General features: G+C 33.8%; 1 protein-coding gene across 4 annotated transcripts in view; it reads right to left on the bottom strand.

Annotated features, from left to right (window-relative positions):
* The window catches only part of LOC110115500, a 42,685-nt gene extending 23,868 nt beyond the window's left edge, over positions 1-18,817 (bottom strand). For all 4 annotated transcript variants that reach the window (XM_028700322.1, XM_020848756.2, XM_028700321.1 and 1 more), the window contains exons 1-3: positions 18,635-18,817; positions 18,375-18,527; positions 9,924-11,025 (exon numbers count right to left, since the gene is read on the bottom strand). In XM_028700322.1, coding sequence (XP_028556155.1) covers positions 9,924-10,974 — 1,051 coding nt within the window. In that variant the 5' untranslated portion in view covers positions 10,975-11,025; positions 18,375-18,527; positions 18,635-18,817. The remainder of the gene's footprint in view (positions 1-9,923; positions 11,026-18,374; positions 18,528-18,634) is intronic.
* Between the last annotated feature and the right edge of the window lie 1,174 nt (positions 18,818-19,991).

Here is a 19,991-nt window from a genome sequence, read left to right as displayed (position 1 = left end):
ACTCCGGGACGGATGTATGCAATAATGAATGGAAAGATAAACATATGCAAGTATATCACATGTTATCTCATGATTAGAAAGCATATTTCATGTTATCTAATGTTAGACAAGCATAACTCATATCATGTTCAGTACATAGTCAACTTCATACTTGCTTCAAGACATACATTAAGACATCTATAAGCACATGTGTAGTTTATTAATCCACAAGTTCTCTTCTTTTAAATGTACATGAACTTTAGCTGTAGTTGTCACATACTGAGCGTAGCTCACTCCCTAGTTTTGGGAATTTTCAGGAGAACCTGGTAGAAGAGATGGCTGACAACCCGAAGTTTACATATAGTCGTCGTACCCCGGGTGACAGGTTCATTTATAGCAGTTTTACTTGTTGTAGTCTCTTACTTTATAATTTTGGATGGCTTAGCATGTTGGTTGGTAGTTAGCCATCTTGTTTATTTTGAAAACACCTTTTGAAATGAAAATAGAAAATGTTTAGAGGCGCTTTTTGTCTTTGAAGATTTCATTGAATAGTATTATTTACTTGAAGAATGATTAATTACTTATCTAAACGTCCGATCTCGTTCCCGCCTCGTATCTACGAGCTAACCGGGCCAGGTCGTGACAATTACATCTCGATTAAAATGTACTGCAGCAAATCTAATATGCAACTCAAAATAAAATCATTAAGATAAATCAAGAATGCATAAACAACTATTAAAAATAAAGGCATCCTTGATAATAACATCTTTGTTAAATGCAAATGAGTCATTATTTAAAATTCATTAAATTATTTACAATTGGTATAATTCTCCTCAATTTGATCAAAGCTAGCTACCTTAACCTTTACTATATGTTAAATGATAGAGATCCCACTCAATACATCAATAGGCTTACTTTCAATCCCAGCACAATATTTCAAAACAAATATTATGCAAAAATTCAACTCATTTTGCATGTCTGTGCCCTTTTTTTTTGTGAGTTCAAATATTTTAAATTTTGATTATCAGAATATAAAATAATTCCTTTTATGAAATTTTAATGAAACAGTAAAACTTCAAATATCCGGATTGTGGAAAATTATGGACTCCTTAGAAGATTTTTGTTGGTTAACCTAGCAAAACTATCACATGAGGCCACTTAAGGCTTCTTAAATTAGTGATTTTCCAATTACAATTATAGCATCTTAGCACTGTTTTGTTATGGCTCCTAGTGTGAAATCAGTTTACCATATTATAGTTGTCTAGTGAGCTATTTGTGATTATAAATAAGAATCTACAACATGTAAATAAATCACTGGATGTTGAATAAAATTTTATTTTTGAGGAACAAATCCTTCTTATTTCAAGATTTAAATCATTAATCAAGTGTAACGCTTAAAATTCATGTGAGTTTATCTTTGTACAAGTATAAAACTTGCTTTATGGTGACTTTTTTTTCTTCTCTTTCTTCTTTTATGGCGTTTCATTACTGGTTCTAAGTGAGAATCAGTTCTACTATGTTTGTCACAATTTAGATTTATTTGGATTTGGCAAAATCTTAATCTTGTGCGAGGATTTCATGATTATTGAATCTAATCGCTAAATTTCTATTAGAATTTTATAAATCTCTCAACAAAATTTGATTTTCATTTGTTCTTGATTATCATAAACGTCTAGCATTGTAAGATATCAAGTCAGAATATTTTGTATGTTTATTAGGGATTGTATGTTTATTGATTACATGTTAAAATATTGTACTTATACTTTTATTATAAATAGAAATGTCTTCTAGATAATAATATCTAACAAAGGCATTCCCCTTCTAACAATATACTGAAATAGAGCTAGTAATAACCCTAGCCACCACTGCATCATATCCTCTCTCCCCCCTCCCATCTCAGATTCACGTTGCACGCCAACACCCACTCATTGTCGTAGGCACATACCGCTACCCACCTAGTACTACAATCATTGTTATCTCACTAGTCCTAATCTACCCACAAGCTTATGTGACTATTGTCGCATTCCTTAGCCATGCCACTCACCCATCCCTGCAAAAAAAGCCTTCAATCCCTACTAACACATTGAAGCCCACTCGCATTCCCTAGTTGTAACTATCATATATCTTTGTTTTATCAAACCCATCCCTTTTCTTTCTTTTTTTTTTTAATTCTTGAAGGTGTCAAACATAGCCACTTCTACTCTCCTCGAAACAAAGACATCATCAACCATCGATACAGCTGTCAAACTCAATGGTACTAATGATATTTTATGACTACATACTTCTCAGTTTCTCATAGGATTTCATGAAAAAACTCATCTCGACTCTCAACCCCCAAAACGGGCAAGCATGGCCAACATTTTAGGAATATGTCATTCTCATTATTTACTAATATGCACATTAATAATACAAAATAGCATGCGCTATATCCCATAGAGTAGCAAGGCGCACACATATTGTGATATTAGATAGCAAGGCAAAGGTAATCATGCTAAATGCACTAAAGCACATAGTGCATGCTTAGTTTTCATTTTTTTTACAGTTTAGACAAGATCTATATTTTATTTTTACTGATATAGAATTCTTATTTTTTAACTAAGTGCCTCATTTAAAATCTTTTTAAAACCCACCGCTTTGTTTTGCCATAATCCTCCCGAGCCAATCTCACACGTAGGCTCTTAAGCAAGCTAAAAGTAGGAATCTCGTCTACTATAACTACAATACGACAAAGAAGGAGCTCTCAGCGGCTCAACTCGCTACCGAGTCCAAGTCTCTCAATGTCGCAACCCTCTCTCTCAAGTCAAACATAGCTTTATCCCAAGTTGAGTATAAAGCTCCCCTTTGCTTCAAATGCAAACCTCTCCCAAATCAAAAGCACAATATCTCCTCTTCAACTTTGATCTTGTTTACAAGTCAAATGCAATGCTCTCTAAAGCTAACAAGACCCTTCTAATTCCATCCCAAACTTATTTTCAATCTTATCTTCTAGAAGTCACAAGTCTATCTTCTCTTTAGCCATCTTCTCTATAATAAACACCTTTTTCTCTTCATCAAGGATGAACTTTAAGCCTATAACTTTTTGCTTTAGTCATGGATGTTCTTATTAGATATTTGCAAGAGCATGTACCCTAGTGTATGTTTTTTGCTGATGATATTCTTCTTGTTGATAAGACTAGAGAGAGTTAAATGTAAACTTGAATTATGGATTTCAACCGAGTCTAAATGTTTTTGCTTAAGTGGATCTAAAACCAAATACATAGAGTGCAATTTTAATAGTAATAGATTTAGTGGGGGGGGGGGGGGTTGTGACTTTGGCTGATCAAGTCATTAATAAGAGCATGCATTTTAAATATCTCGGATTTATTGTCCAGAGTGATGGTAAAATAGATAGATATATTATAAGAAGAATTCAAACTAGATGGTTGAAATGGAGGAATGCATCACACATGTTGTGTGATGCCCCAAAATATAGCTTTGATGAATTATTCATTTATCTTTTAATGAAAAACAACCAAAATTATTTAATATCATCTATCAATAATAAACAGTAAAATAGATTCTATAATTCAAAACAAAAATCATATATAATACTCAGAATCTATACAATCATCATATATTTATCCTGTCATGAGTATAAAAGAATAGCTACAACAATAACAATATCAAGTCTTTATCCCACTGTGGGGTCAGCTACATGAATCATTTTTCACCATTGTGTGTGGTTAAAAGTCAAATTTTCATTTAAATCTAATAAAGAAAGAAGTATAAAAGAATAGCTGAAACAAAAAAAATCTGAACCTGAAGAAATCCTGACTATAGCCTCACACTCTTGATCCTCTGTCATGGCCTGAAATCATTTAACCATATATAATGAGCTAAAAAGCCCAGTAGATCACCAAAACCTACAACTGAATCAAAGCACAATAAATAAACAATAGAGATCAATCATAGCAGTAGCATTCATATGATCATTGAATCAATGCAGAAATAGTAAAATTCACATGCAATAGTAGTATAAACTATAAACATTAAAATACTATGGTATGAAAGTCAGTAAAGCAGCAAACCATAATGAGTACCAAATCTATAAAACAATCGTCGTATTTGTACTATCAATCAGTATAGAAATCAGATAAAACATCAAATCAAAATATCAGTGAAGACTGTTGAAATCAAATTAATGTAGTAAAATTATATATGAATGTACACATGTTATCTAGTTATTCTATATCAGTGCTCAGTATATCACATGCTTACTATAAGTAAAGTGAATCAGTAGTATCAAATAATATCAGTATCTAAATCGTTAATAATAACAATCCAATGACAGGAGCAGTAGAATAATGCAGTAACAGTAAATCCATACAGTAATAATAAATCCGTACAATAATAAGAACAATGTCTCAAGAACATGCATTTCAATAATCACACTAAATAAGTAAAAGTCATAACAATCACGATATTTTTCACTATTGTATCACTATCAGTAAATCGTTTACTCAGTAAATAAATTCGTCAACTCTTTGGTCGTCAGCACAGTAATCATCTCCTTATAACTCTCAATCAGTATATCACATGAATCAGTAGAGGATAACACCAAATCAAAGTATTTAAAGGAAAGTCCATCGACCCACCATCCTATACAGGTTAATCAATCTCCAACCAACGAGTCATCCAGTCTTTACTTGTCTTTTACACAAACATTATTATCACAGTACTATAGCAGTAATTGTGAAAAGTTATTACTCAATTCAATCATATATCCACATTCATTTTCAATATATTGCAGTAAATAAAGCATAATTGAGCTTAATTCAAAAAGTGTCAAATATCTTAGCGGTAGACAACAAAAATCATAAATCATATAGAGAAAAAATTCACATTTTCAGAATTTAACCAAATTATTAGATATTGTATAAAATAACATTTCGAAGCTTTAGTTGAACTAAATCACTATTTTTATATGTCAAAATAAATTTTTGAGCAGGCAAAAATCGTTGTATTTTTAAAATTACCCGGTGAAAATTCTCAAATAAATACTCAAAATGTTCATTATCTCAATCTTTATAACATATAAAAAATTATGCGGTAAAAGTTTTACTAATACACAATAATTATCGATTTTCGATAACATAAACATAAATTTGATTGAAAAAATATCACAATATAAAATCCTTGAAATCAAAAATAGGATAACGGTTCCTTACAGCGAGACGAGTGCATCTCTCAACTAGGCCAACTAGCAAAATTGTTCTGCAGCCTCCAAATTTGGACTTTTCTTTTCTCTCACTTTTCTCTCTAAATCACCCTTTCATCTCTCTGTTAGCCGATTTAGGGAAATGAGAAGAAAAGCTATGTAATGGAATAAGATATTTAAGATTTAAATAATAATATAATATTAATATAATATTTAATTTAATCAATTCTTTAGTATAAAATTCAAATAAATAATTTTAGGACTTCAAAAATCATAAAAAAATATCCATAAATAAATCATTTTATTTATAAAATATTGATAAAATCGGTATGCAAAATGAGCACCTAACGGTCCCAAAATTCTCACTTGTACCGACAGGTACCAATTTTCTTTAAGATTTTCACTAGTGCCCAAAAATTATGAAAACTTTTGTGCAAATAAAACACTACAAACTCAATGTTATGGTGAAGAAGCATTGCATTTTGTATTTTCAGTGGCAGATCATATTAGAGAGAGTCATTTCAGATGGTTTGGTCACATAAAACGTTAGCCTTCCGAAGACCCGATTAGGATAGTAGATGTATTAGATTTGATCTATGTTAAAAAAGGTTGAGGTAGACCAAAAAAGAATTGGTTAAAAAAATATTAGAAATTGCTTTTTAGATTTAAATGAGACTTTGACTCTTAAGAGGACACAATAGAGAAAAATGATTCATGTAGCCAACTCCACAGTAGGATAAAGGCTTAATGTCGTTGTTGTCATAAGAAACATTGCATTTTGTTTATTCTTATAGCTTTATTATGATTTTACTATAGCATTTTCTTCATTTGACTTGCCTCTATTTGTTGTTTATTTTACATTTAATGTTCCTTTGCCTTAATTTGATAAAACCTAATTATTAGTTGTTTAGTTAATAATTTATTTTTCGATCAAGTTGTCTTTCATAAGACAACCACATCACATAAAAAAATGAAATTCAACAAAGATCAGGAAGAACTCAACAAAAAGCGAACCTCAATCTCATACAAGAAGATAACCTTTCTTTGAATTCTTGATGTATCTCACTTGATTAAGAAACACCCCAAAAGTTAAAGGAATTGCACTTTCAAATAAAAACTTTATTCAATTCCTTATTTTGTTTTTTACTTCGAACCCATATTTATCATAAAAAAATAATAAGAGATTTTACTTAATCAACTGTATAGATGTTATAATCGGTTAAAATGTAACTAAATCAAAACATGATCAAGAAAAGTCGTGACAACATAAAGTTGTTTGAAGTAAGATTAGATTAACAAGAGCTCAATAAAAGGAGGAAAACAACTAAAGGCTCGATCAACAACTGAACAACGTCCACTAAAGGCTCGATAGGATAATCTAGCATTAGATAAGTCATTGGAATGGGTTAATCAAAGAACTCCGAGATAATATAAAACCGTGGAGAGGAAATCCCGTGAATTGAGAGCAACGGAAGGAAACAAATCCATAAGAAAATAGAAATCCCGAGGCCACCTTCAAGGAATTTCCTTGACAACTAGAGGATATAGATACGTTTTTAAATTTTCATTTAGATAATATCCTAGGAATGTATATAGATAACATCCTAGGAATGTATATAGATAACATCCTAACTCAAAATAATAAAATAAACTAAAACAATAAAAATCAAACAAAGTTCAACTTTAAGGCTAATCGTCAATGCTTCCCAAGTAAAATTATAGACTTTATGATTCACATCAGTTTTTTAATCCTTATTTATTAGCTGTAGAACAAAATAAGCCTCACAAGTAAAACAACACAATGACACAATTTTTGCATTATTTTAATGCAAAGGTTAAGATTTTGTTCGCCAGAATTCGTACTTTGAGAATCTTAATTCTTTTTCATGCCAACTAAGAGATTTATGAAACTGAAGCTCTGTACTTTGCCTAAAATCATGAGCTTTGACTTGAGTTTCAACGCTCTTAAACATTGTAAGGATTCATAAGGACAATCCGAAACAGATTCACTATGATTTAAGGTACTGTTTATAAGGCAAAGCATGCCATTCTAAAAAACTATTAAAACAAGTGTTGATGATACTGCCTCAAAGAAATTGATAAGAACACTTGAACATTTCAAGTAAATCCTATTAATTTCAAAAAAAAATAGTGAGAAAACTCTTCCAAACTCCAATGAAAACCATAAAAAAACAATAGTTTTTATGGCAATCATCAAAGATACGGTAGGAAAATACCAATATATAGTCGATCCTCAATTTGAGAGGAGGATCTATCTCTCAAAACTCTAGACGCCGCTAGAGCCCAAAAAAAATCTAAACCTAAGAGATCTCAAATTTCAGCCAAATTCAAGATGCCCTAACACTAGGAAAAAAAACTATTTAATGCATACAATTTAAAAGGAAATCTCTAAACAATCCATACATTCAAATTTCCCTCCCAAATCACTCAAAAATCTTTCCCAAAAAGCTCCCTTGAATTCCGAGGTCCGGTCTGCATACGCATGAGAGGCGAAACTTCCGCCTCTGTTTTGCCTGGGCCGGTCCCATGTGGATTGGCGGGACCGGTCTAACAATTCTACCCTCCCAAAGATCTACCTTATCCGTAAGGTGGAAAGACAACACCTTCCTCCATTCCCTCATCATCATAAACGGTAAGAACCTGAAGAGTTCGGTCCTTATACATGTGCCCCATAGTATACTTCTCGTCACATCTGAAACAAAGCCCCTTCACCCTCTTCTCCTGTAATTTCATTTAAGTGAGCTTCTTGATGTTATCCCCGGGTCTTCCTCCTGAAGTCTTTTCCTTTGAAGTCCCCCAAAGAATATCTGATGTTGGCTCATTGGATGTCAATAAGGTGGTGGTCATCATGTACGAGCCTCCTGAGCTGCTTCCTCCCTTCCCTCCAGGTGTCTCTGATCCTCCACTAGTTGAGCTAGCTCCATGGTCTCTCCCAAGTCACAAGGCCACATCACTCTAACTGTTGTCTGGATCTCTGGTGTCAGTCCCTTCATGAAATCTCCCTCTAGCACTGTCTCAAGAATGCGGTCCAATCGGATAGCAAGGTACTCGAATCTCTCTCGGTATTCCATCAATGAACCATCCTGTGTCAAGGCGAAGAACTACTCATAGAAGTCTCATCCCCTGCCAGTTCAGAAACATACTACCAAATAATCATTAAACTCCCTCCAACTTCATATGGATCGTCGCATGTCCCTCCGCTGGTACCAAGCCAAAGTCTTCTATTCCAAACATAGGCCATCTGCCGCCAGTCTCTCTTCCTCCGTCAACCTGTTGACAGTAAAGTATCTTTCCACACTGTAGATCCACCCATGTGCATTCTCTCTCTCAAAAATAGGCATATTTAGTTTCCTCTCTCTTAGATCTCCTCCTTCAACTCTGCATCCTCCAAAATTTCTCATTCACTAAGGGGGTGGTTCCCCCCAATTTTGTCAATCATCTCTCCTCCATTCGCACCCAAACCTTTCACCATAAGCCTACCTTCTCCCTTCAAATTCAACACTCATTCGATCATATTCAACCCCTCTCCTTTCAAACTCGACACCTCTTTGATCATAATCAAGTCCTCGTCTTTTAAATTCATCATCTCTTCTTTCAAATTCAACATCCCTCCACTCATGCCCAACCCCCTCACTTCTCTCCACATACATTTACCCGACTCCTCCCAAGGAAGCCTTAGGGGAGGCATTTTTATATTCCCTCCAAAATCTCCACCTCTTGATCTTCCCTTCGTCTGATCGGCTTAGGATTTTCCCCACTTCCTTGGCTGTCAACGCCTTCCCTCACCTCCGACAGCGATATTTTGGTTTGGCCCTCAAGCACTTTATTCAACATCTCCTCCAAGATGAAAATTTTCAAATTGAACTTATCATGTATGGATGAAACATCCTTTTTTATATCTGAAACTTGAATTTGGAGATCTGAAATTTTATATTTCATTTGTCTGATCTCCCCTTCCAATACTTCCACCTTTCATCCAGCCATGAGAACCTGAATTTAGGCTCCAATAGCAAAGATCAACAAGCTTGATGCGAATCTGGCCTCCCTAAACAGCAAAAAATAGCAAGATCGGAGAGGAAAACACAACAAAAATCAGTGAAGAAGACTTCTATTTCAGCCCAGGAAATTGCTCCGATATCAATTTGAAAGGAAACACTTGAAGATTTCAAGTAAATCCTATCAATTTCGAAAAAAACAATAGCGAAAAAATTCTTCCAAACTCCAATGACAACCAGAAAAACAAAAGTTTTTATTGCAATCATCAAAGATACGGTAGGAAAATACCAAGATACAGTCGATCCTCCATTCGAGAGGATAATCTATCTCGCCCAAATCTCTAGATGCTGCTAGAGCCTAAAAAACCTAAACCTAAGAGATCTCAAATTTCAGCCAAATTCAAGATGCCCTAACCCTAGGAAAACAAACTATTTAATGCATACAATTCAAAAGGAAATCTCTAAACAGTCCCTACATTAATTTCCCTCCCAAATCCCTCAAAAATCTTTCCCAAAAAGCTCCCTTGAATTTTGCAGTCCGATCGGCATATACAGGAGAGGCGGAACTTCGCCTCTGTTCCGCCTAGGCCGATCCCATGTGGACCGGTTGGATAAGTCCAATTGACTGGTCTAACAAAAATCTCTCAAAACATAAAAAAATTTGAATTCGCTGGCCAAGAAATAAGATACTTCTAATCATGATAAGTAACAACAAAAGGATGAAGACCTACCATCTTGTTCTGCTTGAAAACCATAGCTTGGGAAAATACTTTTTGTGAGGAGTTGATCCGTAGGGTGTGTTCTCTGCATAAAGTCATCAACCGGTATGGGTAACTGAAATTGGGCTTCAACACCATGGCCCGCTGCTCTCATCTCTGAACAATTGAAACTCGCCATGGATTTCGGCATTAGCTTGAAAGAAATAGAACACCGCCCATACATACTGCCATCCATGTTACCTATTTCAGTTCTGTGAACAGCTGGACTTACATAACCAGCAGTTGCCTGGTAAAGTGCAAGCCCAGGATATACAAGGGCATCTTGGGGCCCAAGATCCCCATCTACAAGTAACCATCGCCCATGAAAGTCCTTTATATGCAAGCCTGCCCTATCTGATTTGAGAAGAGTGATTAAACTTTTCTCAACCTGGTGCTCTTGATCTGGGAACATGACCAATTGTCCATCTTCTGATGCAGTCAAGGCATGGTGTTGTGCACCTTGGAAAGAGGGCCTTGAGTGACAGCATACCGACAGAACTGAGGAAGACATTTCCCTACCCCTTAAAGGAACGTTATCAAGAATTTCAGTGAATGAGAAGCTGCGTAAGTTCAAAGAAAAACTGATAGCATCCAAGATATGTCGAGCAGCCTTTCCAAGCAAGGCAAATATATCAGACAAACCAGCTGGAGGAAGCTCCATAGAACCATTTGAATCTGCTGAAGTAAAGCCCGGCCTGTAATCATAGGTCTCCTGCAAAATCTGAGGATCTGCATAATAACCCGAGGTCTTGCACCACTCACGGGAATCACTAGTGTGAGCCATCTCAGGAGGCGAGTATGCTCTTTGGTGGAAGAAAAGCCGAGCTGACTCAAGACTGGATCTTAAAAGAGCACCATCAGAAATGGGCAACTGAATGATTGCAGCAGAATACTGAGCAAGGGATTGTGTCAACGTTGATATAGAAACTTTATATGATTCTGAAGGAAGCCCCTCAACAGCTATCAAATCAGTAAGCCGTACACGACCGATAGATGGAAGAACAGTCTCGGCCATAGCAGTCATTCAAGATGGAAAATAAATATCAAGTTTAGAAAGAACTTACTGATCAACAGGCTGCATGTAAAAAAAAAAAATCTTTCAGAAGAATGATGAGACAAAACATAACAATTATTTACAGAATGGATGTCAAGAAGCAGAGATCTTTTACCCATCTAAAACCCCCACATATGAAAAAGCTCAATGCAGTGAAAAGAATGAGCCTTCTTTTTCCTTATATATGTTAATATGTAATTCTACTAACCTTTTTTCCGAAATAATAATGGACAATTTATATCTACACTAGTACTAAAAAAATCACTTGTGATTCTACTCAGATAAATCATGGGCCCTTCATTTTGGAAACAAAATCTCATGTATCTATTTTATCTATATATCAATACTAAAAAAAATACTTGATTTCACCATGTATAAATCCTAACATTCAGATTTTAAATATTCCACAAAAGCAAAATGTTGACCTCCATATTCCTATCCTCTATATTCTATTTGCAATAATTAATAGAATGTTTGTGACTTCACTAAAAGTAAATCCTAGTCTTTAAATTTCAAAAAGAAAGCCAAGCCCTTAATAATGCTATTATCTATTTATTTGTAAAATTTTTATTCTATATATATTATTCTAGCCCAAAACTCCAGCCCAATAATACTAAAACAAAACATAATTACAACAGATGACAGAGACAGAAGAACCAAAGACTGAGTAAACAAAAGAGGAAGATGGAAATAAAATCACAACCATTCATTTCATTTATCTCTTAATGGCGCCAGCTATACATAAAGCTTCTTAACGCATGATGCCAGTTGTACAAACACAAAATAGAAAATTTATGAATCTCTCCATCCAAAATGTTGTTCAGCATGTCTTTGTTGTTCATTTGATTCACATCAATCACAATCCTCATGCAACTCTAGATCAACCCACAAACTTCCTCATTATATCAAACCACATCAACAATCCTCCATTAAATCACCTCAACTTGGCAAGTTCATATGGTATTTTCAAAACCTGTGATTACCTCACAAAATTTGGGTAAGTAATACTTAACATTATAATGTTAATTTTTGAAGGGGCACTCACGAGGGAAAATTTATTAATTCACTTGAAATATTCTAATAGAACTATTTTTTCATATATATTAAAAAATGCTATGTTTAATTTATTTTTTAATATATACCATCTATATTATTACAAACAATTATTTGGGATTTCACTCAAATAACATCAAAAAAATATTAGGCCATGATTACTTATCCCAAAAAAACTACAGAATTCGTTTGGTCTAATAATACTCATCTTTGATGGCGAGACTTACATTGCTTCAATTTAAATTTTGATCTGGTTGAAATTATTAAGAAATGAGCATTCTTCTCCTCCTTCCCCTTCTTATCCTCCTATTTCATTAGCATTAAAAAATAATGTAGTGTGCTTCTTTAACATTTATAAACTCTTTGTTCTTTAAAATTTATAGAACTTGAAGTATGCTCCTCCTACTCCTCCTCCCATCTTAATCAATATATACATGAGATTTGTTCTTAGCATATAAAGTAATATGAAAAATATTCTAAAATTTTATTTAAGAAATATATATTGTTAGCCCGATGGAGTTCATCTTTGGAGATAAATATCAAGATGCCATTGAAGCTTTTATCATGAAGCCAATGTAATTCTCCCTTTCTTTTATCTACAAAAGCCCTTGGGAATTTCTTCAAAATAGAAGTTTGAAAAATATATATATTATATTGAGGGAGGGAGGGAGGGAGAAAGAGAGAGAGGGAGTGAGAGAGCAAACAAGAGAGGGAGGGAGTCTCTACATAGATGAAGATCATTGTAATTTGTCATATGAAAGTATCAATCAGAATTAATGACATCTAATCCTGAAAATGACATCACACTCGAATCCATTTTAATCGCATTAACAAGGACCTCATCACAAGATCTCACAGATCTCAACCATTTCATCATGTTTGCAACACACAATTTTGGGTAAGATTGTAACTCTTTAATTTATTTGATTGTATATCTCTAATTCTATTTGGAAGAAATTAATGTGATCCAAGTTGAAACAATTTTTTTTAAATTTCCTTTCAATTTTAAATATGTTTGTAAACCTCAAATCAATTGATAATCCAAATAAACAACGCTTGAAATCTTTTATGCCACAAGTTTTAATGATATTAACGAGGATCATGATCTAGATTTTGTGTTTGAAAAATACATGTCATAAATTGGGTTTTGAGTAGAAAGTTCATTCTTTCTCTATGTATATAAGAAAATGTGTATGATATACATATTACCATTAAGTGCCTACAGTTTATCAAAAGTTTCGGCTGGGTCCAATACTACAACAACAACATCAAGCATTTATCCACTATGTGTGCATGAATCATTTTTCTCCATTGTGCCCTGCTAAAAGGTAAATTTTCATTTAAATCTAATAAAGAAAGGTCATTTGTAATATGTTATAGTCTTTTTAGGTCTACCTCTATCTATATTAACATAAGTCAAATCTAATACATCTACTTTTCTAATCGGGTCATCGGAAGGCCGCAATTTTATATGACCAAATCATCTAAGGCGACTCTCTCTAATCTTATCTTCCACTGGAGCTACTCCAACCTTTTCACGTATATGCTCATGTATCCATTCTATAAGAGTAAAGCCACTCATTCACCTAAGCATCCTCAACTCTGCAACACTTAACTTAACATTATGCTTCTCTTTTAATGGCCGACATTCTGCACCATAAAGCATTGCAAGTCTAACCACCATCCTATAGAATTTTTCCGTAAGTTTGAGGGGAACTTTTCTATCACACAACAAGCCTGATGCATTCCTCCACTTCAACTATCCAACTTGAATTCTAATAATAATATTCCCATCTATTTCACCATCACTCTGAACAATAAATCAAATATATCAAAAACGTGATCACCCAAAGTCACAACCCCCCAACAAGAACTATTATTACTAAAATTACACTCCATATATTCAGTTTCAAATCTACTCAAACAAAAGCCTTTAGACTTTAAGGTTGACTTCCATAATTCAAGTTTACCTTCAACTCCCTCTCTAGCCTTATCAACAAGAAGAATATCATCAGCAAAAAACATACACCAAGGTACAACCTCTTGCAAATGTCTAGTGAGAACATCCATGACTAAAGCAAAAAGATATGGGCTTACGGCTGATTATTGATGTAATCCAACTGAAATAGGAAAATACTTGGTCAAACCACCTTGTGTCTGAACACAAGTACAGCTCCCACATACATATCCTTAATAACTTGAATATAATCATTATTAACCACTTTCTTTTCTAGAACTCTCCATAGCATATCTCTTGGAACTTTATCATATGCTTTCTTTAAATCAATAAATATCATATGCAGGTCCTCCTTATTCTCTCTATACTTCTCCCTCAAACCTCTCAATAAATGTATAGCTTCCATAACTAACCTGCCCGGCATGAATCCAAATTGATTTTGAGAAACATTAGTATCACGTAGCAACCTATGCTCCATAACTCTCTCCCATAGTTTTAAAATATGAAATATTAACTTAATTCTTTTATAATTCGCACAATCTTGTGGATTTTCTTTATTCTTAAAAATAGGAATCAACACACTCATTCTCCACTCATCTGGCATCTTTTTAGTCTTCAAAATAATATTAAAAAGTTTAGTAAGCCAAGAAATTCATCTCCTAAGCATTTTCATACCTCTATATGAATATCATTAGGTCCAAAAGTTTTTCCATACTTCATTTTCTTTAAAGCATTTCTAACTTCGATTTTACTAATACGACGATAAAAAACAAAAATCTTTAATTTCATTTAGGGTACTAATGATGGGGACATCGATACGAGGTTTCGACGCGTCTATCAGAGGCGACACAGGAGATCGATGGCCACGATGGAGTCTTTACTTTTGATGCATTTTATGTAATAGTCATTATTATTTCTTCAGTTTTCCGTTTTTGCTCTTATGGGTAGTTGGTCACTATTGTAGCCCGAGGGGTATTATTGTCTTTTGTTTATTTGTTATGGTGAGGCCTATATATATGGCCATTCTCTTATGTATTGGTTAATGAATATTTTGAATGAAAATTTAGTTGTTGTCATCTTTTTCATCATCTTGTGTGTGCACTAGAGAGAAGAAAGAGAGCCTGAGGTAAGGGCGAGCGCAATACCCACCAGTCATTGAAAGAGCCCGTGACTCGTGGTCTACCTCCTTCATCACGGTTCTTCTTTTTTTCCCCAAGCTGTCGGCCACATATCCTCCCCTTATTCCCCACATCATTTCACCCCTAGCTTCCCCACTTCAAATCCAACCTCCACCAAAATCACCCAAACCCGACGGCAAGCATCAACCCGCGCCTCCCCTTCCTCTTGCCGCCACCCCACCAATCCCCTTTCCATTGTGATGATGATTTCAATCATCATGCTACCTTCCAAATTTAGTTAGGCATAAGAGGGAAAATTTGAATCAATTTGAAATTCAAATTTTGAATTTCAAATCTTCCCAATTTTGGAAATTCCTATTTAGGAAAGTTTTATGCATGACTCTAATTTAAATTTTAAATAAATTGGATTTCATAATAACTTTCCTAATCCACAATCCCTCTTTGGAAACTCCCCAATTCCTTGCCTACTCACCTCCCTCTCTCTCTATGTCGCCGGCCATGCATGGGCCCCCCTCCCATTAATCCCCTCAATCAAGGCATTAATGACCCATTGATTTGAAATCAATTTTCAAATTATCTTCCCTCAATTTCATTCAAACCTGAAATTAAATTTCATATTTGGAAACAAAACCCCCTTCCTCCCCTCTTGAACCCGCCGGCCTCCCTTGATGGGCTCCCCATTAATTGTCCATTAACCCCTTGACCTCATTTGAAATTTGAACCTAATTCCAAATTGGTTTTCCCTCCAAATTCACTTAAACCTGGAATTAATTTCAGGTTTAGATTAAACTCTATTCCTCTCTTGGACTAAACCTACTTCTTCTTCCCCTAGCCGACCCCCCCCCTCCCTCTTCCCCTTCTCCACTTTGGCTGTCCCTCTCCTTGCTCCACCTTGGGGAAGTTTGAAGCCAAGAGAAGAAGACGACGCCTTCCCACCTCCACTTCAATGACGTATGGCCGACCCCGAAGTTGATAGCGGATTCGTACTCGACACCTACGGAGACATCCACATAGTTCGATCACCATTCTTCGACGTCGGGTTTGGTTTTGACAACACCATTGAAGATTACTTGAACCGAATCCTCCCCACCCTCGTGGATATCATCGACGATCAATTCACGGACTACGAGTGGACCATCAACGGTCATCGACCCGTGCCACCTCCACCTCCGACTACCTTCCCAACAGCGACTACCTCTCCACCATCGTCGACCTTTCCGTGGATTAAGACCATTGGCGTTGCGACCGTCCTCGTGGCTTCGTTGGGTGTGCTGAAGACCTTACTCCGCTAAGCCATACTTTGAGTGTAAGTGAGCATGGTACCTCATAGTGATATTTCTAAATATTAACCGTGGGATTGTATTACTACATGTTTGTTTTACTGTGATAATTTCAGATCTATCTTAACATGCTTAAACTTATGATTTGTAACTGCCTACTACAATAAGATTGACGATTAAAAGTTCTCTAATCTAATCTTACGAAATCTTAATCTTAAGTAGCAAGCTTTGTAATCCTTTTAAAATATTTCCGTGCAATTCTTGATTGTATCACATCAACTAAGGTCACTAAAGTCAATCGCATTCTCATAATCTTCATTGAATAATTTATAAAAATATATCATTCATCTTTGCTGAATATTCTCTTCTAATAAAAACACTTTTTAATCTTCATCATTAATACACTTCACTTGAATTAAATCTTTACTACTCTTATCTCTATATTTGGCTAACTTATGCATATATCTTTCTCCCTCCTTAGTATCTAATCTATTATAAAAATCATTAAAAGCTAAAGTATTTATATCGTATATTGCTTTTTTAGACTCCTTACGAGCCTCTTTACATCTTTTCAAATTATCAGAATTTTTACGTGTAAACCAATTTTTATAACAAATCTTCTTATTTTTTATTTTTTCTTGCATATTTTGATTCCACCAACTATTTTTACTATTAAGAACTTCTACCTTTGATACTCCAAGTAGAATTTTTGCAATATTCTTAATATCACTAGCTGTTTTTTCCCACATAGCATTAACTTCTTCAAACACAAATAAAATCTTAAGATCTACTATCTTAATCTCATAAATATTTTTGTTAAAATTTCTTTAAATACTCCCATCTAATCTTATAACAACATTTTATTTTATTTTTTATTTTTTGCCCATTTTTCTAAAAGTCCAAAACTAATTAGCGATGTTGGGTACATAAACTTTCACTTGGAATAACTTTACAATCTAAACGATCTATTTTTTTATAAGAAAATAATCAATTTGAGTTTTACTATATCCATTCTTATAAGTGATGAGATATTCATTTCTTTTCTTAAATAAGGTATTAGCAATTACAAACTCATAAGCTAAAGAAAAATCTAATATGGTCTTACCACCTTCATTAGTCGTTCTAAACTCATATCTACCACGAATGCTTTTAAAATCATCTATATCTTTACCAACATGTTCATTTAAATCCCCTCCAATAAAAATATTTTCTTCGAGAGATATCTTTTGTATTAATTCTTCTAAGTTATTTTAAAATTTTAATTTTGAACACATATCTAAACTTACTTGAGGAGCATAAGCATCTTTAATATTGATAATTTTAGCATCAATAATAATCTTTAAAGTTATAATTCTATCTTCAATTCTATTAAAATCATATAAGTCTTTCAATTGGGTCCAACAGTTTAATAAATTTATTTTATTTGATTGCAGTCATGGATTTCAATGAACTGCTTGGTTTTTCACGAGAACAGAAAAGAAAATACCACAAAGATGTTTTCATCTATTATCTATATAAACCTAGCATTGGGATATTGCACGTAAAATCGCAAATAGAGAGAATGTACAAGACAAAGAATTCAATGTTCTCCTAAAAATTCTGGCCCGTCTCTACTTTTTTAAACAAATATGCATTGTGCCACTTAATGTTGATTTAAATTGAAAAAATGCAGAAGAACAAGCAGAAACATTCAACTTCTATAGATAATCCAAAAACCCCTCATTTTCTCTTGGAAAAGTTTAGAAGCTTATACTGCCAGGCATTAGTTCGACTGCAAGAAAAAGATAAGTTGCTCCTGGAAAGAAACTTTAGTTTGCCTCAAAAGCGTACAAAATATTCAAATGCTTAAAAGGAATTTACTAGAAGTTATGGTGATACGGATTCTAAAATCATGCTTACGATCCAAAAAATTAAAAAAAAAGTTCTAAAATCGCTAATTACCATTTCCCTTATTTGAGGAGGCATTCGATCCCATTAGAGTGCCCTGCACATCTCAGCTCGGGCATCTCAGACTGTAATTAAGTTGCAAGCAGACGGATCTATCCGATGGACCGGAGTTCCCCTCCTGACCAGCAATCAGGTCCAACAGAATGGCTGTCAAAGTCCGAAGGCGATGAAGATACAATAGTCAATAAATAATGAAATAGAAATAAAGACAGGGAGGAAAACATTCTATTAGTCGAAGATGTCAATGCTCCGACCTGAGCTCCTATCGCCGCGCTTCTATATCGGATCTTCGAAGCAGAGCGAGAGAACTGGAGTGGCGGTCATGAGTGGCGACCTCCGACCTGGTCCTCTGACCGCCGGCGTTCGACTATACACTTCGAGGAAATAGCCGATAGGAATAGAAGAGAGACCAATAGAATTAGATCCTGCGGGTTCTGCTGTTTTGGTTTGGGCCGGATTAATAATATTAAGGAAAATAATATGAAATATTCTTTTTCTTTATTTCATTTAGCTTTTAAGAGTGAAGAAAACTATCATTAATTTTTATTACAATTAATTTAACGTACATTCCTAAAAATAATAAATATTAATTATAATTCTTTTATTAAAAATAAAATCATTTTGGCTATTATAAAAAAATTAAATGAATTTATTTTCCTCCAATCTCATCATTATGGGAAAATATCAAAATAAACAAAAGATTTCTTATCGATTAAAATCCTCGCCGTTAGAACTGGCAGCGTGTCAAGCTAATATGTGAGCCGGTTAAGGCTTAGCTTTGATAAATGACTTGTGAGTCGATTTTAATGAGCTAAGAAGACAAATTTGAGCAAGCCCTCAAATTAAATTGATAATAGTTCACCAGATAAAATATATTAGAATTTATGAGTTTAAGAGAAAAAAATATTTAAAATATTTAAAAAATTATCTCACTTCATCATACTAAGTAATTCATTATTATTATTTTTTTTATTTCTCATTAATTTAATCATTTTATTATAATAATTATTTGAATCAAAATTATTTTTCTATTTTTTAATAAATGATCCAACTCAAAATAAGTTCGAACTCAATTAAATAATTAAGCTTAAGCTCAAATTAATAGTAACTAAAACTCCACTCAAGTAGTTAACATCTCTATCCCCCCTCCTCTTTATTTTACTTTATTCTCACCCAAATTTTTGAATATTATTTTTTTAAATTATATATATATATATATATATATATAATTTAAAAAAATAATAAAAAACTGTCCTAAACAAAATCTAAGCCAGCTAATGAACAAAACTTCAAAGACAATTGCTCTGGATGTGTAAAAATATTAAATTATCTTCATATAAATTATATTTGGATAAACTCAAAAATGTTATATCTACTTTTGAGATTAATATAATATAATTTTTTTATGAAACATTAATATCAAAACAAATTGAATGTATTTGAAGCCTATCTTAAAACAAATTATATGCAGATAATCTAACATAAAATTTTCTATTAGAATTTCTTTTTCCTCAATATTTGTAGAATTCAAATTTTGAGTTTCATCTGATTGGCAGCACAGGAAGTAACTCTTTCATTTTTAAAATAAAACAATAAAGTTTAAAATTACTA

Source organism: Dendrobium catenatum, unplaced genomic scaffold (genome assembly GCF_001605985.2).
Source record: "Dendrobium catenatum unplaced genomic scaffold, ASM160598v2 fragScaff_scaffold_1483, whole genome shotgun sequence".
NCBI lineage: Eukaryota > Viridiplantae > Streptophyta > Magnoliopsida > Asparagales > Orchidaceae > Dendrobium > Dendrobium catenatum.
Note: the sequence above shows the minus strand (reverse complement) of the source record. Positions and strands in the feature narration are given on the sequence as shown.